This window comes from Centroberyx affinis, unplaced genomic scaffold, assembly GCF_046629955.1.
Source record: "Centroberyx affinis isolate AG114_WGS23_722 - 3 ecotype Tasmania unplaced genomic scaffold, CSIRO-AGI_Caff_v1 ptg003983l_1, whole genome shotgun sequence".
In the NCBI taxonomy this organism is placed as follows: Eukaryota; Metazoa; Chordata; class Actinopteri; order Beryciformes; family Berycidae; genus Centroberyx; species Centroberyx affinis.
The window spans coordinates 40927-65000 of record NW_027281801.1 but is presented as its reverse complement, the minus strand read 5'-3'; the positions used below and the strand labels follow the sequence as shown (position 1 = coordinate 65000).

The 24074-nt window shown below is 40.9% G+C and overlaps 1 protein-coding gene across 1 annotated transcript in view; it reads left to right on the top strand.

Moving 5' to 3' along the window:
- Positions 1 to 24074, top strand: part of LOC139663327 (phospholipase D1-like) — a 38654-nt gene that overhangs the window by 791 nt on the left and 13789 nt on the right. Inside the window, exons 2-11 of the mRNA XM_071541964.1 lie at positions 12260 to 12466; positions 13788 to 13957; positions 14687 to 14829; positions 15760 to 15871; positions 16190 to 16255; positions 17047 to 17105; positions 17340 to 17432; positions 18437 to 18589; positions 19574 to 19723; positions 21150 to 21233. Of these exons, the coding sequence (XP_071398065.1) occupies positions 12292 to 12466; positions 13788 to 13957; positions 14687 to 14829; positions 15760 to 15871; positions 16190 to 16255; positions 17047 to 17105; positions 17340 to 17432; positions 18437 to 18589; positions 19574 to 19723; positions 21150 to 21233 (1205 nt within the window). The 5' untranslated portion in view covers positions 12260 to 12291. The remainder of the gene's footprint in view (positions 1 to 12259; positions 12467 to 13787; positions 13958 to 14686; positions 14830 to 15759; positions 15872 to 16189; positions 16256 to 17046; positions 17106 to 17339; positions 17433 to 18436; positions 18590 to 19573; positions 19724 to 21149; positions 21234 to 24074) is intronic.

The window sequence follows — 24074 nt, the reverse complement described above, 5'->3', positions numbered from 1 at the left end:
AGGAGATAGTTTGCTCCTCTTTCTCCTCTCCTCTCTTCTCCCATACCAAACCCCCAACCCCCCCCCCCCCCCCCCCCATCCCACCCACCCCCTCTTCTTCTTCTGTTGTGGTTGCAATTGATCCTCATATGTTACTGAACTCAGACATTCAGGTGCTTTTCCTCTGCACAAACAGTGAGAAGCATGACCCCAAACCTTTCTGTTGCAGTGCCAGGATAAATACGCATTTCATTACCTTAATTCCTGCCTCAGGCTTGATGTGTGTGTATGTGTGTGTGTGTGTTAGTTAGTTAGTTAGTTAGTTAGTACTTTATTGTCCACAATGGGAAAAATTGGCTTTGTAGAAAACCCCAAAAACATCAGAAGGCATAGCAGAAAAAGCTTATCACATAATTCAAAAAATGCAAAAAGTGCAGCGCAGATTACACCAAGAAGTAGGCTATATGTGTGTGTGTGTGTGTGTGTGTGTGTGTGTGTGTGTGTTTAACTGTATTGACCCGTTCATGCAATATCAATCATTAATCAGACGGGGGGGAAAAACTGTCACAGCTGAGGAATTTTGTGTCCACATCCAGCTACTGTTCCTCTCAGACACAAAGCCATAAAGTTATGCAATGTAAGTTCTATCATATTCCAATATTCTCCTTCTCTGCTCTATATTATTGCAAGGGCTTTATGTTCTCAGCCTGGAAGTCAGATTTAGTGAATTGGATCCAGCTGTGGGCCACCGGCAGCTTTCATCGTCCATCTGCACCGTAAGCCTGTTCATATTTGAAGGGAGAAGTCAGCTGTGTGGTTAACTGAATCTTGCAGAGGGACAAACAGACTTTCTCATGCGTTCTCAGCACTAAAACAAAGTGAGACGTCTCCGTTACTGACAAGCTGACTTTTTGTAGATATGCGGGTTACATTTGATGACAGTTATGCTATAAGTCAACTGAATTTTACATTCACATTGCACCGTTTCACTGCTACTTAGATAAGGTATGTGGCCACTGCATTGACCACAAAATACAAAAGAGACTCGTTAGATGCAAAAATAGAGTTGATTTATTTACATAGTGAAAGAGTAAAGATGACAGAAAGTGTCATTGAGCCCTTTGGCACTGAGACCATCATTAGCACCCTTATATTTTGTCTGTGTAACTAAATCGTCTCTATTTTTGCATCCTGAGTAGCTTCTTTTTTGGCCAGTGTTCAGGCCCGATTTCATGTACTGGATCATGTATCCTCATGTATCTGGTCCAGTACAGCCGGCCAACTTTGTAGCAAACCTTGAGTCAAGAGCGCAAATGTCCTCTATACTTTGAATTGAATACTTTGAATACTTGAATTAATCTATCTATCTATCTATCTATCTATCTTCTTCCCCTTCTACTCCTAATTTAAAGAAAAACAACCTCTGATTCTGCGATTGCTACTTATTTCTATTGAAGTATTAGGTGATGAAGACTGTGATATACGGTCGGTCTGACTACTGTTGACAAAATGTACTTACTGTAAGTCACTTTGGACAAAAGCGTCTGCTAAATGACATAATGTAATGTCATTTAATGTACTTTCCGCCACACTACTGTGACCACAGTGAGTCAGAGTCAGTTTAGCGGTCTGGACACAAGTTATAGTTCTGTAATTTCCAGGCCTAGACTGGGCTGGCTTGGTGTGGCTGAGTTGGGCTTGGCTGAGAAAGAGAGAGAGACACAGAGAGAGACAGACAGAGAGACAGAGAGAGAGAGAGCAGCTCCTTCACTCCTTCAGTACAATGATGCCTTGTGTTACCGCCAGCAGAACACCACTCTGGTGATGATGACGATCGCTCCCTCTCTCTCTCTTTTTCTGGCATCTATGTCTTGCTTTCTCTGCCTCTCTGACCATCTCTGTCCCCCTATCCATGGTGTGAAGGATTAGATAATAGGCAGCTTTAGTGTGGGCAGAGAAAGAGAGGTGTCACAGACCTCTCTCGTTGGTTTTCTCTCCCTTCCTCCCTCCATCTTCTCTCCCTCTCTTTGTACCATCTGCGCCACGAGGAGCTTGGCACCACACTCACTGTAAATGCCAAGCTATTGGTATGTTTTCTTTATTGTATGTGTGTGTGCGTGTGCGTGTGCGTGTGTGTGTGCGTGTGCGTGTGCGTGTGCGTGTGCGTGTCAGTGTGTGTGTGCTTTTGTACGCGTACATGCATGTGTGCGTGATGTTTTTAAAATGCTAATCATTCACAGTGCCCCCATGAATGTCAAGCTTCTTGTCACTCCTCCAGGAATAGATGATACATTTCACAAGTTATCTATTATTCGAAACACTTGATGGGTAATAAGTGACAGCGCCTCTGCTGTTTTTATATGCTCATCAGTGACAGCACCTCAGCTGATGTTAACATAGGTGTTCAGTCCGCCTCCAGTGTTCTCATCGATAATTTGACACCTTTCTAAATTTGCCTCACAAGCAAATCTGTAGTTGACAAAAAGACAAAAGTAGTAGTATCAGCTGCTAATTCAAATAGGCAGCGATGCGCCTCCCCTCACCTGTTGCATTTCTCAACATGTCTTGTGATTGCATTGCATTATGGTCTATTGAGGCTATTGTCAGTGGAGAATTTGGTCTCTCTGCCTCTTCTACAATGGATTTCTCCCTGTTTGATTGTTGAACATTGGTGCAAAATGGGGAATCTAGAAAGAAGCCCTTGATCTTTTATTCTGAAGGACTGACGCCAAAACCTGACGTTTACTGTTGATGTTTTAGATAGTTAAAACATTTTCTGCTATCAAACTCTATTGTAGCTGTGCTGGAAATACCTCAACCTGATGTCACATTGTCTATGTTTAGCCACTCATCCACAGGAATAAGAAAAATAAACCACCAAACTACAAAATGGGCCTAGAAATGCAACATCACCAATAGCTATTGTTTTAGAGTGGATTTTTCCTTTAACATACCTTCTGTTATATCCAGACAACAAATTCTGGAAATTTCTGGTTGAAAAACAGTCAAGGCAGATTGGAGAGAAATGGATGACATGCAACAAACCATGTGTATTAGGTTGTGTGAGGATCTGTATATTTGGTCTCATTTCTTATTTTGTGTCTGTTTTATGCACTCTAAATGAGATAATAGAGGCCGTATTCAAACAAATAATGTTAATACATGGTATGCATCTTAGCCTCCAGGATAAAGCAGAGGATTAAAACCATTTTGTTTTGGCATGAATTTGAAATATAAACCTTATACTCCAACTAACTGTTGGAAAGGCAAACTGATGACAGTACCACTGTTTTCCTGTTCAAGGTGTTGAGTATCTGGTTTAGGACTCATGCAGTGAGTGCAGCTCAGCTCCCAGCAGCAGCCACAGCATGGCATGCCACCACTTCCAAGAGTGGACCGTACAAATAACTTGCTGAGGGAGAGGGTGAGCTGCTTTGTTTTAAGACCAGAACAGACTACTTATAAACCGTCTTGCTGCCTGCTGCCATATAAGAGATCATAAATGCATCCAGGACAGGAGAAAAGCTGTGTTGTTGTTGTTCATTTTAAATACTCTATTCATCACTGTTTCCTCCAGCAGTTTAACTTTGTGGGGTGGAAAGCACTCTGAAAAAGCATGTAGCCCATGTGATGCTAAAACTTTCCATGAAAATCAATATGATGTCTCATAAGCATAAGTAAGTTCCACTGTGCCTATTCAGTGGTAAGGAAAACCAGTGCAAAAGTGCAATGAAATGAATATGGAGGACAGAGAGGGTCAGATAAGGCTTCACTACAAAAAAATGTCCATCTTAACAAGTGATTTTATCAACCTTGAGTCTTCAAATGTGATTTTTCTTAAAACAAGTGGGAAAATCTGCAAATAAGATTAGATAGTTTCACTTATCAGTGCAGTTTTCACCTATTTTCCTGAATGAAGTGAAATAACTGTCACACTAGCAGTGATCTGCCTTATTGGAAGATACATTCACTTTTTTCAAGAAAACTTTTGCAACAAGTACAAGTGCAATTAGCATGTAAAAAGTGGAGAATTGCTGTCAGTCAGGAGTGTTTAACTATGCGTCTTTGTCGAAGTAAGTTCATTTTTTACGTGTATCTTGTCACACAGGGGAAAATAGCACCAAATTAAGGTGCACTTACCAGATATAGAACTATAGAGGCCTGCGCCAAGTTCCAGGCGTTTGGCAAGATTGTGGAATGCCACGTCATCGCTTTGTTCTCATTCACACTTGTTTGGTGCACTGTTGGCTTCTCAGTAGCCATAATATTTACGTCCCTCTCTTATGTTAATTGATGTGATTCATTCCTGTACTGTTATTTTTTCCATTTAATCTGCCCAGCTTCTCTTGTTCAAGTTGTAAGAGTTTACACTTATTTCTAATTCATATCTTTGCAAACATGGGCATTTTCACCTGATAATTACTCCCTGTGAGCCACGTCTGCTCTGATTGTTGCTCATCACCCCCTGAACTGTAGGGCTGCAACTAACGATTATTTTCATTGTCGATTAATCTGTTGATTATTTTCTCGATTAACCGATTAGTTGTTTGGTCTATAAAATGTCAGAAAATGGTGAAAAATGTCGCTCAGTGTTTCCCAAAGCCCAAGATGACGTCCTCAAATGTCTTGTTTTGTCCACAACCCAAAGATATTCAGTTTACTGTCATAGAGGAGTAAAGAAACCAGAAAATATTCACATTTAAGAAGCTGGAATCAGAGAATTTTGACTTAATTTTCTTAAAAAATTACTCAAACCGATTAATCAATTATCAAAATAGTTGGTGATTAATTTAATAGTTGACAACTAATCGATGAATTGATTAATCGTTGCAGCTCCACTGAACTGTATTCTGCCCTTTGCCTTTAGGGTCTATATCTCTCCCTTTGTGTCTTTCAGAAACCATACAATGAAGCTACTCTGCCTGAACATAGTCTTTCACATTGTTCACAACCTACATTGTTCAACCGTGTTGATTATGGTATTGATTGTGGATTAACCTTTGTTGTAACCCCACTGTAAGAAACCCAATATAATTGAACTACACTGCATCATCTGCCTCTGGTCTATTGACTGTAGAAGCTGGTGAGTGGCATTTTACCGAACCTGTGTTAGCACTCCCAACACTCAGTTCTTTCAATGTGTTTGCATAGGACAAAATTTAATGAACTGGAATGGATAGAATGGCCACCCAATATTTCATATTATGGAACAGTTAGTTCCAGTTGAGTAATTTGATTGGACAGGAGGCATTCCATGAGTGCTAACATACAGTGTAACAGCACAGGGACATTTATCTGTATGTATCACTCTGCTTTACAGGTGTTATAGCTTAAACAGTTTATGTGTTGCTTGGCAACCCTTGGTAGTGGAATCCTGAAGGAACTGTTTTTGTTGGCAGAGATTGATTAAAGACATAAATCATGATCTGTTGTCTCAAATTACCATTACTTGATAAATAGCTTTGTTTATAGAACTGCTGTATAAAAGCAATATCACACTCAGGGTCATGTTGATATACTGTATAACAGCACGACCTCGAGTGCGATATTGTTTAATCAACCTTATATTCTAAATGTCTCCTGTTATCCAGAGCGACTTAAGCAATGAGTGAGCAGGTAGGGGTTCTTGCTCAAAGACACGTGACAGTTGATGGACACTCATTGGCTGCTGCAGGAATCGAACTTGTGACCTTTCGGTTACTGGATAGCCTCTAGCCACCAGGCCACTCTGCTGCCTGGTGCCTCTGAATCTGAATAAACATCAGATGGCCAGTAATGGGTTTGGTTTAATTAGAATCTGTGATGGTTTTGGCCCTGCATGACAAGTGTAGCAATAAGTTTTAATGGCTCCGTGTTCCAGGGTTAGAGACTAAATTTCCCATGAGTCTCATGCCGAAAAGACGTAAGAGTCCCTGCTGTACTTTTCTCCTGCTCTGCGGCTCTCTACCTAACCTCCTCATCACTTCTCCCACTCAACGTTCCCCCGTTTCTTCATCTATAATTTCACAGTGGATTGATTCCAACTAATTGACATTTAAGAGGATGGCAGCACATAAAGGGAGAGGCGTGAGCTCTTCGCTGCTTCTGTTGATATTTATATAAGCGGCTCCCTGGCTGTTAAAACAATCGCCATGACAACAGGACAGGAAGCAGGAAGTAGGCAGTGTTCCACCAGCACAGAGGAGAGAGATAACTCCTCCAGACTCCTCCTCTCACCGCGTTCTCATCCTCTCTCTCTGCTCTTCCATGGACAGAGATACCAAGACGAGTGTGTGTGTGCGCGTTTGACATCTGAGTCTACACGCACACACACACACACACACACACACACACACACACACACACACACACACACACACACACAGACTTCAGCATTCCATGTCCTTCTGCAGTTAACCTCTGTGTGGGTCAAGCCTATTCACGGGTCACGGTTATTCTTAGAGCAGGGAGATAACCACACTGTCATAAATACTGCTTCTGGCATCTCACATCGCACACTCTCCACATACACACACTAGTGACCCGATGAAAGAGATTCTTAGTCAACCAGTCGGCCATGCTGAACATTTTACTGACAAGTATTGTTGTCCTCGTGCACAGAATGCGTGAGTGTGCCGAGTCAGCAAAGGAAAAACATGTTGTGCTTGGGAATGTGTGAATATTGTTGCTAGAAATAGTCTCACGACTTTCCTGGAAATAGGACTGCACAGATAATCATGTGCAATATTGTGATTTTAATTTCCCCAATTAAGAATTGTAGCATAATGGCACATCAACAATAGTGAAATATTTAGTTTACAACACCCAAGGTGGTTGAAAGTAGTCCAGATGTTGACAAAAGTGCCGTAAAATTTTGTTCCTCAAATCATCAAGACTAATAATCATTATTTTGAATTGCGAATCATCATCATGAATAATGATTGCAAAACAGTCAGGATAATTATTTTAGCTTTAATTGTGCAGCCCTGTTTGGAAACAAAACAAATTTAAAAAATGATTCATTGAATGGAGTTATTAGTTAAAGATGACAGTACTCACACACACACACACACACACACACACAAAGCAGACAGGCATGCATGATTTACTGCAGGAGACTCATTATGTTAGCTCATAATGATGACTCTCCTGGCTCTGACTGTGCATGCATGTTGGGTCTTGCTTTAGAGTGAGAATGTTGACTGTGTCGTGTTGTCACGTTTGTGCGTATGTCTTTTACTTGTGACGACCATTTTAAGCTCTAAACACAAGGAATCTGCTTCTCATGTTAGTAGGCGAAGGCTTAGGTTTACGATGAGGTTAAACTTTGGGATAGGTTCAGATTTGGTTAAGTGTTAAGGTCAGTGGAAGGTCTTCACAAGTAAACCTGGGTGAGTCTATGTGAGTCTGCGTATGTACAGTATGTGTGACTTCTTTGGCCTCTGTTTTTACTGTAAACAGATCTTTAGCTTTTTCTGTTTATCTCTATATATGTGTGTGTGTGTGTGTGTGTGTGTGTGTGTGTGTACACTGATCCTGTTCTGACTTGCCTTAGAGCGACAACTTTCTAGAATTCTGTTGAATCACTGAAATGTCTTTCTTTGATGCTGCACCTCCCTTTTTCTTTGGAGTTATATTTTTCTGTCACTCACTGGTGACACTGAATTAAAGGTGCTTCTTGTAACAAGTTTAAACACCAATTCATCATCGTCAAATTAATTGTGATACTTTCATATAATTACTGTAAACAAATGAGACCATGGTAGACGATTGGCAGCCTCTTTCTCATGCCAGTGTTATTGGCATGAGAAATAAACCCTGTTGTTTCCTGGCCAAAGAAGATCTTTGCTTTTTCGGTTAAACATTTTCTCTTTCACTTTACTAAAGAAGATACACATGAAGACACACTTCCCCAGAACTCGCCTGTTTCCTTCCTGTCTCCTCCTGACTCTTCCAGTTCTGCCTCACCCTTCAGGTGAACCATGCGGTCTGGGATGGGTGTGCGTGTGTGGGAAGTCTAGGATGACTAGCATGGTGTGGGGTGGTATGGTATGTGTTTGGGGCTCATTTGCGGGTTTTTCTAGCCTGCAGATTGAGAGGGCAGACAGTTTAAGTGCATATTACTGCAGAGTTGTAGCTAGCTATTGTGCTAATGTATTTCCTCAGCCTGTATCTTGTCTGAGTAATGCAGGATTTTACAGATCACTGGTCTTGGGGTGAAATACAGGTGGAGCAGCAGTGTAAAAAGTCAAATTTTTACAACAGGTTTAACAGGTTATCAGGTTTAATGAGTCTTAGCGGAGTGAATAGTGTGTGTACTGGTGAGAGAATACTGAAACTACTGTGTTTGTATTTCATAGAAACAATCAGGTAGCTGAGTGCAGTTTCTCTTACATGTCTCTTTGCTCATAGCAAACATGTATTTAACATGTTGTGTGTGTATGTGTGTGTGCTCATGGCTATGCAAAAATCTCTGCCTAAATGATGTAAGAAGAAAGTTTCAAGTGTTTGAGTGTTATGTAACCAGTAGTGTGTAAATGTTGTGTGATGGCACAGGTATAGGTGTACATAGGCTCTTCAATGTTTGCGACTGCATGACTGTGCGACGCCATAACTCTGTTTGTGTGTGTGTGTGTATTTGTGCGTGACTGTGACAATGTGTGTGTGTGTGTGTGACTACTGTGTGACTGTGCTATCCTGAAGGCCCAGCTGTGTCGGGTCCCACTCAGCATGGTGGCGCCTTACGCCTTACACAGAAAATGACATCACCAACATTGTCATGTCAACCCACTCGCACTCCCATGGGTGAGCAGTCATTCACTGACACAAAACTATGAGGTAGTCAATGGTAAGTCTGTAATGAAAGGGAATTTTCCGAGACTCAGTCGGAGAGGAATGTAACGTACTGCTGGTTTGGGGATGGCAGTAACCTAATTGGTCAGAAATGTGAGTTTGTGAGCAGAAGGTTGCTGGTTCAGGGAAAAGTGCCAGGCTCTGCTGCTCTGGTAAAGCTGCTTACATTATGAAACCAGGGTTGTACTGGGCAGCTCCCTGGAGTGAGTGTGTGTGTGTGTGTGTGTATGTGTGTAACCCTCCCTCCCTTCTGTAGCTGCTGTACATGTTCTTTGTCAACCTGTCTGGTTTAACAGAAGTTGAGAAATATTGTGGTTTGCGCCGGTAACACTGCAATATCATCAGCTGCACAACAGTTTCCCCTTATTTGGAATAAGCCTAATGAACTGCACTTTCCATCTTTCCATCTTGCAAGTAGAATGTGGGTATGCAGCACGGGAAAAGAGATTAATCAAATGTGGAAAACAGTAGCAAGATCCTGTAGATATACTATCAAAATAATGATTTGCTGAGTTTATTTCATATTATACATCAAGGTCAACACGATTGTAGTAAAGTTCAACTGCCAAAACAACAACAACAAAAACATCAAACCAAATGAAATTTAAAAGGGGGATGTCTAACCTAGCTGTGTACCTCCACTCTGCTCTGTGATGCAATTGTTGCATTGTTTAAGAAACTGACCAAAATACCCAAAGGATGAATAATAAGGGAGGGATAAATAATTATATATCTCTCCCTTATTACTCATCATTTGGGTAATAAGGGAGAGATACAGGATTCTGATTTAGATATGTTCTGCTACTGATACTGCATAAAAATATGTAATCAAGGCCTAAGAATACATTGCTAAACAATGGACTGAATGGTTACTCAGAATTGGTTGTGAAAAAGTGGTGAGAAAGTGCATCTGTGTGTGAACTGGTCATAATGCATTAAGAAGAGGATGACACAGCTGATTTGGACGGGGTGGAGGGTGTCGGCTGTGTTTTTCTTTTGTGTCATTCACTTGTGCGTCAGTAATGCTGATCTAATAGTTCCAGGCAGGGAGTTAGCTCATCATTAACTGGATTTAAATAAATAAAGTTATAGCTGTTATCAGTGTGTATGTGTGTGAGTGAGTGTTTGCCTGTGTGTGTTTCTATATGTGTGCAAGTTGTTAAATTGATAATTACAACAAGTAAAATCACACACTAGAAGAGAGAGAGAGACCAAACAAGTGCACTAGCGTTTTTATAGGCGCTTGAGTGAAGAGGTGGAGTGGCGGGATGGAGGGGTGGGGGTGCTTGATTGGAGTGAGTGAAACTACCTTGACTTTTAAATCTCCACCTGTTAACACCAAAGTGCTGTGGTAGCACAGTGTTTTTGGAACTAAGAGAATGGCTGAACAAAATATTTAATTCAAGCACGCTGTATTACCCTCATGCAGGGCTCTTAGGGCTTACCATAATTCCCCTAATCAGTGTGCATGGCAAAAAGTGTTACACATGAAGGACGAATGAACCAATGAACACTCAGAGCCCGGCTCTTATTGAGGTGCTCCTCCCAGTCACCTTATTAAGTAAACTGACCCCTCCACCCCCCCTCATCAAATACAATTTCCAATGCAGGGACAAAACCAACGTGAGTGAGTCTGAGGTTTTTTACCATCTTGTGAAAGACGAATCACGATTGGGTCAACTCACGTTTGGTTAAATGATTTCAGCATGCAGATTTCCTCAAAGTTCAAAACCTGGAAGTCTTTTGTCAGAATATATACGTATATCACTTAGCCTTTAAATAAGTAATCTTAACTGATGGCTTTGTCATGATTATGTCAATTCAAGTTTCACTGTGCTTTCTGTAATAAGTAAAATAAGTTGTGTGTGGATTGCCCCAACCCTGTAACAGAACCATAATTCATACTCTATTTTTATGTAAGCTTCCTGTGGTAAGATGAACTGTTCTACTGTCTGTAGCTACTTCTGTAGAAACTTCCATTGTAACTTCCATTGAGGACCTTCCTCCATTCCTGAATTTCCCCAAGGGGATTAATAAAGTGCTATCTTATTTTATCTTATCTTATCCATTTATTAATCCCCCAAAAAGTGGCTTCTGTCCTTCACCTCTTGTACAAAATGTTAGTAATTAGCAGGAACTACATGCACTGACTGTTAGCATAACGTAACATCCTGAATCCTGCACAGTGTAAGGGTGGGCCCTCTTTAGGCTAAAGCTGATTGGTTCCTGTCTTGTAGATGTATGAGAACAGGATCATCTGTGGAGCTGTTGCTTGTTCCCTAGTTGATAAAGTTCAGTCGGTCACACTTTGTTTGGATAGTCCAATGCTGATACTCAACTTGCTATCAAGTGACAACGAGTCACTAACAAGGCTACTGAGTTTCAGGTGATACAATAGTGTAAAAAGTAGTCTATAGACTAGGGCTGAACAATTAATCAAAATTTTATCGAAATCGCAATATGGCCTACTGCAATTTTCAAGGCGTATCGCAGGAGGCGTAATATTTGTCAAAGGCAAAATGTGTCAAAATACCATTTTAAATTAAATGCGAAGCTGCAGAGATGTCCTGGCCTACACATCATATTCTACAGACTTAAGAAAACATCTTTGTTTGGTACAGATCCCCGCAAAAATCACACCATAATCATTTTAATACATTTTTCAATGAAAATGAGAATAATGATGTAAAAATTATCATTCCCTCTAATATCGCAAATCATATCTAATTGCAATATCAGTCAAAATAATCGCAATTAGATATTTTTTCAAAATTGTTCAGCCCTACTATAGACATTCAATATCTGGGTTATAGTTACAAAGTCTGTAGAGATGCAGCAAATAGGCAAGTGACACTTTACATTTTTTTGTCACCTGCTGGTTGAGTATCAACATTGGACTGTCCAATAAAACTGTTAGCATTCAGTCTTTTCATATCTTGGTATTATTGCTGCTGTGCCTACAACACTGCTCACATGTGACCTCTTAACCTGCTCCAACAGTGTGTATGTGTGTGTGTTGGAGTGTGTGAATGTTTGTCAAAGAGCCTGCATATTTTTGGCCCTTATGGGACCCTATGATAGAGCATCAGGGTCTTGGGCAGCCAATCAGTCATCAGTACATGGCCTCTGACCTTTGACTTTCCTGTGGGTGGAGAAGGACTGTCCCTCCATGGGAGTGATGCACACTCAAGAGACTGTCTTATACATTCATACGCACATGGACAAGCATGTACATAGACACAGACACACACACACACACACACACACACACACACACACACACACTCTCAACCTCCCACCCCCGTCATTTCCTCCACAGCACATAGTGACCCTCTGACTACAAGGTCATGAATGCTTTTCTCTTTCGAAATGATCATCTCTCCTCTCCTCTCCTCTCCTCTCCTCTCCTCTCCTCTCCTCTCCTCTCCTCTCCTCTCCTCTCCTCCAGGTGTGCCCTGCTCTGGGGGATCAGTGCTAGGCATGCTGGGTAAGGCCCCGCCCACCACCAGCAGTCTCAACTTGGTGAACTCTGAACATTCTGACATCCCGGACGCACGCGGTGGAATCAAGATGACCGAGCTTGTGGAGAGCCTGGATACCAGAGAGCTGGACATAGGGGAGGGAGAGGAGATCGACTTTGATGGAAACTACTTAGGTGTGTGTATGTTTGTGTGTGCATGCTTTCTTGTATATTATTGTCACTAAAACACTTGAATCACTTCAGTAAGGAGTGGGCATCCTTCATGGAAATTAGCAAATCTCCTGAAATCTCACCGTCACTTCTCTAGGAAACAAGAAAAGCAGCACTGAGGGGCAGAATCATACTGTATCATCACCACACACGCAGACATGAATCACACACAGATATGATAATTTTGAACATGATAAATTTAGAAAATACTTGGCAAACCAAGTAAAACAGAACAAAACAAGGCAACAATAAACATGTTGTCTCCCACGAATGATGCAGTCTCCATCTGGGCCAATCAGGAACCAATATGTCTCCTTGTTTTGAGCTGTAATTGTAGTGGCAGCGCCACCCATGGGACAATCAGTGTTAGTGGGATGCATCATGCTCTGAAGTTTTGTCAAAATCTGACCAGCAGTGGCTGAGATATCATGTGGCACATTGACAAACAAGTAAACAATTATTGTAGCGCCCCCTTAGGCCAATCAGTTAAAAATGCCAGAGTGGAGCAATAAGACGCATTATTCCCGTAAGTTTCGTGAAAATCCCATTAGCGCGGCACCCGGGATATTGTGCATCACTTACAATTAAACAAACATTGTAGAAGCCCCCCTTAGGCCAATCAGTGTAATTTTGAAAATACTGGAACGGAGCAATGACACCCATCATTCCCTGAAGTTTAATCAAAATCTAATCAGTGGCATCTGAGATTCTGTGCTTGATGGACCGACAGGACTGGGACCGATCCATTATCCCTCTGCCGATTTCATAAATTATTCCAATTATAAAGAACTTCTCTCATGTTTTATAAACCTGTAACTTTCAAAACTTGAACCAGATCCAACAGACAAAATCCTCTACTGAGGAACAGCTACTGAGGAAGTATCTTGCATTCCTGGGTCTAGTTTGTTGTTTGGTGTATTTTTCTTATTTCTGCAGATAACTGGTCAAACATAGATGACATGAAATCATGGTAAACATCCAAAGTAATTCTGGGAAATTTAGGAAATCACTCATCAAAGAAAAATAACTCCTGGATTGCATTGAACATCACACACTGATGATATCTAACAGCGTTAGAGTATCTGAGGGTGGATTTTTCCTTTAAATAATCTAGATCTCCCACCAGAGAACAAACAAGAAAAGAAAATTCTTCAACAAAGGCACACTTCTTCAGTAATCCAGCCTACTCGCTCCCAACCAGCATGAACAACTCCCACATGCACAACAGAAAGAAACCCACACTAACCACCCCGTCTCTCTCTCTCTCTCTCTCTCTCTCTCCTAGGGGATTGTCGTATCCCGTTTTCAGCAGTGTATGCCACAGTGGGCTTTAAGGAGGCCAGTGCCAAGGTCTACCTGCCCACTGTCCCCATCACTGCCAGGATCCTGGAGGTGGAGAGATTCACCACAGCTCAGGACCGCTTCAACCTGTCGCACCACAGGAGCGTCAACAAGGTACCGCACATGCTTGTGTACACATGTAGATATATGACAAACACACACTGTTTTAGATTCATACCATGCAGGATTTCTACATGGCTCTCTTATATGCCGCTCACTTGACAAATATAACAACAGTGAAAATTATTTTACAATATATTTAAAAGATTCAGAGATAAGTAAAATCCTCTCTTACACTCTTTACTATTGGTTGCTTGTAATTTTGGAAAAATTATTTTAGTTTAGTTTACTTTTTGCTGATTATTGCTCCAGAGAAGAGCATCAGCTAAATGCCTAAATATCAATATAAATAAAATTTAAAAAATTTAATAGAATTAGTTAAAGTTCTTTTGTTCACACACACTTGTATTTCTATTTTTTATTTCAGGTATCCAAAAATGATTTTCACTTTCATGCCTAGATTTAGACTTATTTTTACTTTCAGCTTTTAACTATACTAACCTGCCATGCACACACAAACATGCAAACACATAACAACAAACACTAACCTACCAACCCTCTCACACACACACACACACACACACACACACACATACACACACAAACACACACACCGATCCCCCAACCCTCATACACACTGAGCCTCTCACACTGCTTTTGCCTCTTTGTCCTAGTATATTAACCATATCACTCACTCACACACTTTTTCTCTCTCTCACACATACACACCTCCCTCCCGTCCCCCCTGTGTATTGTGTGTATTGTGTGTGTGTGTGTGTGCAGTCTCTGCCGGCGGTGTTTAAGATTGAGCTGAAGCACGGGGAGTTTACCTGGATGGTGAAGAGGAAGGAGAAACACTTCATGGAGCTTCACAGAGAGCTGAGGACGTACAAGACCTTCATGAGGATACCGCTGCCCTCACGCAGGTACACACACACACACACGCACACACACACACACACACACTCACACACAAGCGTGCACAGACACACAGGTGCATCCACACACCGCAGCATGACATTTACATAGCAAACCAGAAAAGGTGATAGCAGCACTGACAATACCTTGATGCAAATGTTATTAATCTCCGTTATCTTTAGTATTTTCCGTAAATGTACATAATACAACAGTTGTTATTGTTACTCTGACATTTGTACCTCCTTTATTTCTTTCCCTTTCCATTATCTTTCTGTCTCTTCCTCTTTGCTCTCTCTCTCTCTCCCTCTGCCCTTTTCTGCTCCCCCTCTTCCTCTGTGTGTATGGTTTTGATTTCCTTTTTATTTCTTTTATCAAAGAGTGGCTGCATAATGTATTTTCAGGGTTGTATATATATACAGTCTGTCTGTTTTGCTACTCTCGATTCCTGATTGATATAATGAAACAGTGAGTCAAACTATACCCAGTTCATGAAAGCTTTTACGTTTGCTTCATTTGCTGTTCTAAACAGCTGGGTTCTGGTCGGGCTTTCCCAGGAAAAATCCTCTGGCGCATAAAAAGTGATGCAATTTACATTTCTGACAGCAGCAACAGCGGTTTGTTTGGAATAAATGGAAGAAAAACTGGGTAGTTAGCATGAGCAGCGATAGCCACCATGGCTGAACAGACAAAGAAAAGAGCGCCACCTACAGAAACTCAAACTTCAACAACAATCAAAGGAAAAAGACGTCACAGTACTGGACACACTGTCTGTTGTACAAAAACACCACAGCAATGACCGGTTGGCAGCAATGATGTTGCCAGAATAAAAAAAAACAAGACAATAGAGTGTCACAGATTACTTCTTAAACTAAACTATCTTTTAATAAAGTGGACTTTTAAATTAAAATCATCTCCCTGTCCCTTGTTCTCTGCCTCAGCCACACAGTGAGGAGGAAGAGTGTGAGGAAGAGCGAGGTGAGGGAGATGCCCTCGCTGCCCAGGGGGGGCGGAGACGAGCTGGCCCGGGACGAGCAGGTCTCCAGCAGGAGGGTACGTCCTCACTGTGCTCTGCTGCCTGCTTGTCTCTTTCCATGACTGGGAAGTTCAATCTTGTCATATCTTCACTTCATGGCAGGAGAGGAGCTCTTCTGGCACTCGCTTGTTGCCATGGCACCTAACTCCTTGCCAGCACTTGTATTCTCTCCAAGTGTGTGTGTGTACATGTAACTACTGTGTGTCCATGTGTGTATACGTTTATTTATTTGTGCAATTTGGACCTTGATGAATATATTTTATACATTTAAATGTGTGTGTGTGTTTGTGTTGCTATACTCACGTTGACTAAAATATATGTATATATTTCTACAGAAACAGTTAGAAGACTATCTGAACAAACTGCTGAGGATGGCCATGTACCGCAAGTATCACCATACTGTGAGTACTACTACTAGGCAGTGAACTACTGCAAACTATCACACATAAACAACAAACATAACCTCATAGCAAAAGTTACTGCCTGCCAATCTAGAAATTCAAGCTTATACTAATATTGTGTGCAGTGTAGATTGCTCTGGATGTGAGATACATGCCTAATGTCAGCTAGATGCCTGTGGTGTAAATGTACATATAATTAATAGTATTTTTCTATAATTTACTGCATTATATACACTCTACACTTATGGTGGAAACTTGAGTGTTGACACAGACCATTAATGCATGTTTACCCATAGCATTGTGTCTGTTATATGTTGACACAGCCAAGAAATTTAAGCTCATACTATTATTGCGCTCATTGTAAGTTGCTCTGGAAATAAGCAAAATGCCTCATGTCTGCTAAATGCCTGAAATATAAATGTAAATATAATTTACATTAGCTTATGTAATCTTCAGTATACTGTATTATATACTCTACCCTTATGGTGGAAACTTGAGTCTTGACACAGACCATTACTATGTTTAGCCATAGCATTGTGTCTGTTGTGTGTTGACACAGCCAGTACTGCTGCATGTCATACTGACACATTTTAAGGACAATTAAGATGGACAGTATTGCCTCCAGGTGGAATATGGATTTACTACCAATACAAAAACAATGCAGACAAAACAGTGATTTGTATGGAACAAAAACTGACATTGGCACATAATTACACTGTATGTATCAAGGCTTTTGGTCTGCCAGTACAAGAATCACTATGTGCTTTTGCTTTCTTCCTGTCTATTCTCAGATGGAGTTTATTGATGTGAGCCAAATGTCTTTCATCCATGACTTGGGGCCCAAAGGACTGTGAGCATCTTCTCCCCTTCGACATTTATTTCTTTCCATCTGTGAAAACAAAACTCTCCGCCTCGCATAAGGTGGAGGCACAGTAAAAGATTAATCAGGATAGAAATCTCATATCCACGTTTACAACCACTCCCCTGTCTTATACTCTCCTTATGTCACAAAGTACACTATGTCGGAGCATAATATAACTCTGTTTTGAACATGCATATATGTGTGTGTGTGTGTGTGTTCCAGGGAGGGGATGATCTATAAGCGCTCCGGAGGGCATCGTATCCCAGGCATGAACTGCTGCGGTCACAGCCAGGCCTGCTACCGCTGGTCCAAACGGTGTGGGATTACTGCTGTCCTTGTCCTTATCTCTCTCTCTGTTTCTATGTGTCTCTATCTCTATCTCTGTCCCTGTCTCTCAATCTCTCTCTGTCTCTTTTATTCTCTCTCCCACTGTTTCTGTCACCATGCTCACATACTGTACATCAGTATTGTGGAGTAGTTTTACATGTAATTACATTGGTAGTTGGAGTGCATTTTGCAGTAGCTTGGTGGTAGTTCAACTAAATTCAAATGTGTAATTTTCAGGCATAATTAACTACTGGAACCACCAACTATTTTTGGCTATAAAATTAAACAATTTTATCATCCCTTTATTTTTTGGGCTATTATTTATTATTTTTCCGTCTGGCAGACTTGTGTCGGGCTGAAAATGTAGGAGTGATGGACGTTACGTACAAAAGAAAGTTAACATTCCAGATTAGTTTCTGGCAGGAAGCTGTGGGAGTGTGGGCGTTATAAACACAGAGACTGTTCTTTGAGCTTCATTTCAAATAAAATACAATGTTTGTTTACATGCTAATCAGTCGTATTTTTTGCAGTCATGTGATTTTGTATTGTATGACATTGTAGATTGTAGATATGATCATTTTCATCAAGTAGTTTGAGCCATTTTTGCTGACAAAATTATATTTCTTGAGGATAACTTGGAAAACTGTACTTTCAAAAGTAGCTTCCCCAACACTGCTGCACTCACACACACTCAACTCTCTCTTTCATTTTTCTCTTTCTTTCTCTTTATCTGTCTATCTTTATCCAACACCCAAATTAGCTTTTGATCAGATGGTTTTCAACAATGCAAAAAAAATCCCACACAATCAAAGCCCTCTGCCCATCCACCTACCAACTCCTACTACCTCCGCATGGCGAATCTCATCCCACACCCTTTCCTAAAAACAAGCAATATAACAAATAACACATAGCAATCAATAGAGATCCACAGTACTTCACACAGACACACAAATCATAAATCCTGACTAAATGACTGTGTGTGTCCTGTACAGCTGGCTGGTGGTGAAGGACTCATTCCTGCTGTACATGAAGCCAGACTCGGGGGCCATCTCCTTTGTCCTGCTGGTGGACAAAGAGTTCAGCATCAAGATGGACTCCAAAGACACAGAGACCAAACATGGAGTCCGCATCGATAGCCTCTCCAGGTCATATATATGTGTGTGTGGCTGTGTATTTGTGTGTATGACTGAGTGAACCAAATGTAGCAGATCCCTAAGGAGATGACACATTTGTTTGTTGTTGTAATTTACCTTTTGGTGTATCCACTTTCCCTCAACCTGCCTCGTCTATTTCTACTTCAGTTAGTGAAGTAGTGATTTCCCTGAATGGCTTTTGTCAACCTCCAGAGAACAGGTGTGAAGTTGCATTGCATTCAGCTGTGGGTTATAATGTGTAGGTGGAGAGAGTGATAGTGAGAGCGATAGTGGAGCCAAGTGAGAGTCAAGGAAAAGTGAGTCGTTGCCCTTACTGAAAATGCATCCTGTCCTGTGGCTGCATTGCATTATGGTCTGTTGAGGCTACTGTCGGTGGGCAAATGTGGCATCTCTGCCTCTTCTACAATTGATTTCTTCAATTTACCATTTATCGTTGATGATTTTAGATCATCGAAAATGTTTCTGCTATAAAACTCACGCTGCAAATATCTCGACATGACGTCATATTGTTATATACATATACATCAAATACACCACCAAACAAAAAAATGGGCCCAGAAATGCAAGGTACATCATTAAAGGCTGTTTTTAATACAGTTGAAGTGTTTTAGGGTGGATTTTTCTCGTTAATCCCTTTCCACACACTCCTGCCTGCCCAGTTCTGTTCTCTAGTTTTCTAGTTCATAGTTAATCATCTCAATTTGAATCTTATAAAATAAAATGATCAGTAAGGCATTTAGCTATGAGCAAAATGAGGCATCACTGTGGTTCGATGAAATGTGTGTCTGTTTCCACATGTTCATTTCTGTGCTTATGTCTGTACCTGTGTCTCTGTGTGTGTTTGCTTTTGTCTGTTTGCTTGTGCCTGTGACCTATGCATGTCTGTGTATGTGTGTACACGTGCATGTATGTCTGTTTGTCTTTGTCTGTGTCTTGTCTGTGTTTGTGTGTGTGTGTATGTGTGACTGTGGACAGGACCCTGGTGTTGAAGTGCAGCAGCTACAGACACGCCCGCTGGTGGGGCCAGAGCATCGAGAGCTTCGTGAGGAATTATGGGAAGGCTTTCCTCCGAGATCACCGCTTCGGATCGTTCGCACGGGAAGAAGAAAACATCCCTGCCAAATGGTAACTGCAGTATGAGAGAGCACAACTGTTTGAGCTGTTACTGCTGGGGCAATGAAACAAAAAAGTACAGCAGAACCTCCTCGCTGGAGCGTATAGACTGAAGTCGCTTTAATTATATACAGCAGTTAATACCCGAAGTGCTATAGTTTTTCCTGTTTTGGAAAGCAAGGCAACAGTAAAGTCATGTCATCCCCCACCAATACTGCAGACCTTTTCAGGGCCAATCAGTAACAAATATGTCACCTTGTTTTGAGGTGTATTGAGTTGTATTCTCCCCTTGGGCTGATCTGTGCAATTTTGAAAATGTGAGAAAACAGTGGTGAGATGCATTATTCCCTCAAGGTTTGGCAAAATCCAACAAGTAAACAAACATTGTCGCACCCCCTTTAGGCCAAACAGTGCAATTTTAAAAATGCCAGACTGGAGCAATGAAACGCATCATTCCTTTCAGATATAGGAGATATTGTACAGACAGTTAAACAAATGTTGTAGTTCCCCCCTTATGCCAATCAGGGTAATTTTGAAAACATATACAATATACAAAAATGTCATTAGTTGAAGCACATCATTCAGTATCTCTAAAATAATAATTTGGATATCCAGAGATCGAAGGTACCTAGTATCCTATCCTATCCTAGTATTTTTTCAAATGGTGGCATGTCAACTTTTAAGAAAACTCCTCAAATATAAACAGAGAGATGGAAGTCATACAGTACAAAGACAACAATAATGTTCACACACAATTTTAATGTCAGCAGAAGGACTAATAATTTTAAAAATATATATATATTTTGAGATTTTAAGAGACAAATTTTGTGGCAAAAATCCATAAAAACATAGACAGACACATTTCCTCAGCATATCATCTCATTTCTTCTGCATTTCTCATTTCTTGAACTGGTAAGTATGGAAATGTAAAAGATGGAGAGGACTGGTCTGTCAGTTCCTTTTTTTGGCTACTTGTCCCTCTTTCGCTCTCCATCTTGATTTTTTTGGTTGTCTCCCCCTCAGCTGGCATGCACTATAATAATGACTCATCTGTGCATTAAAGTCATCTTTGTGCTCTGCGTGTGGCCAAGGGAAGAGAGAGCCGCGGTCACATGAGCTGATGGAAACAGGCTGTGTTTAAAGGACAGTTATGTCATGATGCCACTGCTATGGGTGTAGCCTGTGGTTTCCTTCTGCCTCTCTCTTTTGTTCTTTCTCGTTCTGCTGATGACTTATCATGTGGTTTTGCAGCAGTTTTGAGGCAAGTTGTGACAAGACAGACAACTAGGAAACAGACAAAAGCTGTCATCTACTTTACATAGAGAGCAGTGACACCACAGTGTGCGTATGTGTGTGTGTGTGTTTGCTTGTGTGTATATGAGAGTTTGGAGACTGTATGTAAATATTTGCCACTGTAACTGTAACTTTGCTTATGTAGGTATGTGAATGGGAAGACTTATATGGAAGATGTGGCAGAAGCTCTGGAGGAGGCTAAAGAGGAGATCTTCATCACTGACTGGTGGTAAGTGTATGTGTGTGTGTGTGTGTGTGTGTGTAAAAATGTCAAAGATTTCACTTTAGGTGTCTCTGCTGTCAGCATCGATGTGTGAAAACACAACTAAACAGTTCAGTGGTAGTAATTTTAAAAGTAAAAGTCTGTATCTGTCCGTCTTTAGTAGCAATATTAATTTATTTCTATCTTTTTTATTTTCTTTTAAATGTGATTTTAATGCACTTTTCACTTTTCTAATCCTTCTAATAATAATAATAGTCTTTTTATCTATGTCTTTATTTTAATTTTATGTAAAGCACTTTGCATGAGTGAACACTATATGTGGGGGGGACAGAGTATCTAGGAACTCAAAAGAGCTAGATGACAGAGCTTATCTAGGAACTGAAGAGCTAGATGATAGAGCTTTATCTAGGAACTCAAAGAGCTAGATGGCAGAGCTTTATCTAGGAACTCAAGAGCTAGATGGCAGAGCTTTGTCTCGGAACTCAAAAGAGTTAGATGACAGAGCTTTATCTAGGAACTCAAGAGCTAGATGACAGAGCTTTATCTAGGAACTCAAGAGCTAGATGACAGAGCTTTATCTAGGAACTCAAGAGCTAGATGACAGAGCTTTATCTAGGGACTCAAAGAGCTAGATGACAGAGCTTTATCTAGGGACTCAAAGAGCTAGATGACAGAGCTTTATCTAGGGACTCAAGAGCTAGATGACAGCTTTATCTAGGAACTCAAAAGAGCTAGATGGCAGAGCTTTATCTAGGAACTCAAAAGAGCTAGATGACACAGCTTTATCTTTACCCTGTATGATTCTCATCCATCTGGTAAATATCAGATCCAGAGTAGAATTAGGAAGGACAGGGGACAAGAAAAACATATGGGCTCACTCACGATATGCATCTAAAAGTGGGAGTATTTGTTGTGTTCTTTTATCTTTCTATTTCACTTGATTTGAACTGTACTAGTTTAATATTTAAGTCTTTTATCTTGTGGATCTCTTGTCAGTACTTTTGCACTTTTTAATTGTACATTTTTTACCTTTACTGTATCTTTTATTACTCGGTAACACACCTTGAATTGCCTCAGTGTATGAAATGTGCTATACAAATAAAGCTGCCTTGCCTTGCCTTGCCTTTAGTACTGCAATATCCAATGCAGCCTCTTCTTTCTCCAAACCTGACAGAATAATGATACTGGAGAAGCAAAACAACCGAAAAACACAACCGATTATTACACTACTCCATCAGTGGAGTACAGCAACTTACCCCAAGGTAGTAAGTTGGAGATGGACTGTTTGAACTCTGAGTTGTGAAGCGCACTGAACACATTTACTCCGCTGAACACAGCAGCCCAGGAATGACAGAGGATATTAAAACCCAATCTCCTACTACAACTGCAGAAATCCACTTTGTTTTTATCATTTGATGCAAGCTGCTGTACTGTTTCTCTATCGTAAGGCACATGAATCCACCACCACACATCTATCCTGCATTCATCTTGCATTTTCTTTCTCAAATGTTGTGAAGTAGAACAGAAAAGGGTATATTGTAACAAAACTTGTAACAAAATTACTATACAATTCCTTTCTATGGCACAACAGTAGTGCAGCACTATTTCATTTCCTCATGTAGTAAATGTGGGCCAACAGTTAGAGTGTATCATGGGACAGCTGAAAGGCCAGCGCAGAAGAATTTCAATGGCTTGCCTCAGTAGTTCGATAGACAGATAGGCCATCACCAGACTACTGCCAAAGAATGAATTGGCAGCGTGACTCTCTGACACCCAGTTAGTGTTGTACATGCTGTTACACATTACATGATGTGTTACCCAGAAGTCCTGGCTCCCTGGCTGGCTTTACAATGGTGCTGGCTCCAATTACAGCCTGGTCTACACACTCGGAATAGAAACTCACGGACACAAAGCTGCAGTCTCCATATCCGTTTACACTACCGCTACACACCCCCTTTGTCCATCTTCCTCTCTCTCTATCACTCTCTCTCTCTCTCTCTCTCTCTCTCTCTCTCTCTCTCTCGCTCTCTCTCTCACTGTCTATCTGTCAGGGGTCATGTTGCTCATCTGATACTAATGATGTGAACGAATAGTCTTGTCACCCAACACACTGTATGTGTGGGGTGTGGTGTTGTGTGTCTTTTATATGTGATGAAGTTTAAGTTTGAAAACATGTAGAAAACTCTTTCCTCAGGGACCGAAGAAACAGTGCAGTTCAAATCTCTTCAAAACAAAAAACAATTGAATTCATCTCATACACAAGTCTCTCGCTAAATGACCTCCAGTCTTACACAGTATCTGTATTCCACCCTGAGGCTACAGTAACCTGACGTGTCGGTATCAAAAGATGCAAATCTAATCTAATATCTATAACTGGCTCAACAGCTTTCCATAGTAAAGAGACTTCTCCCAGTCTGTATTTATCAGTTGCTGCTGTAAACCTCATCACTATACTGCCTTTCAGGTCTTCTCTAGTCTTTGGTCTGAAGTTCTCTGCTGGGAAATAAACACTGTTTTGTTTCTAGTGTGTGCGGGACAGGATTGTAATCTTCTCTTCAGTGTAACTTCAGCTGTAATAGTTTATGGTCAGAGCCTCAGAGCCAAATGTTGGACTGTTTGTCGTGGCTAAAATCCCAGTGTTGCAGTGGCAGTAATCACTGGGCTTATGTTCTTAACCAATGAGGTGTCAGTCTGTGTAATGTGAGCCAATGGCATTGTAGACGTGTTAGCTCAGGATGCCAAAGAGAGAGACTCGAACGACTATATCATTATGGCATGTCCATTATATGTAGAATGTGTGTGGTGGCTCTGATGGGTGAATGGAAACATTCCCTGTTCATTTAATGT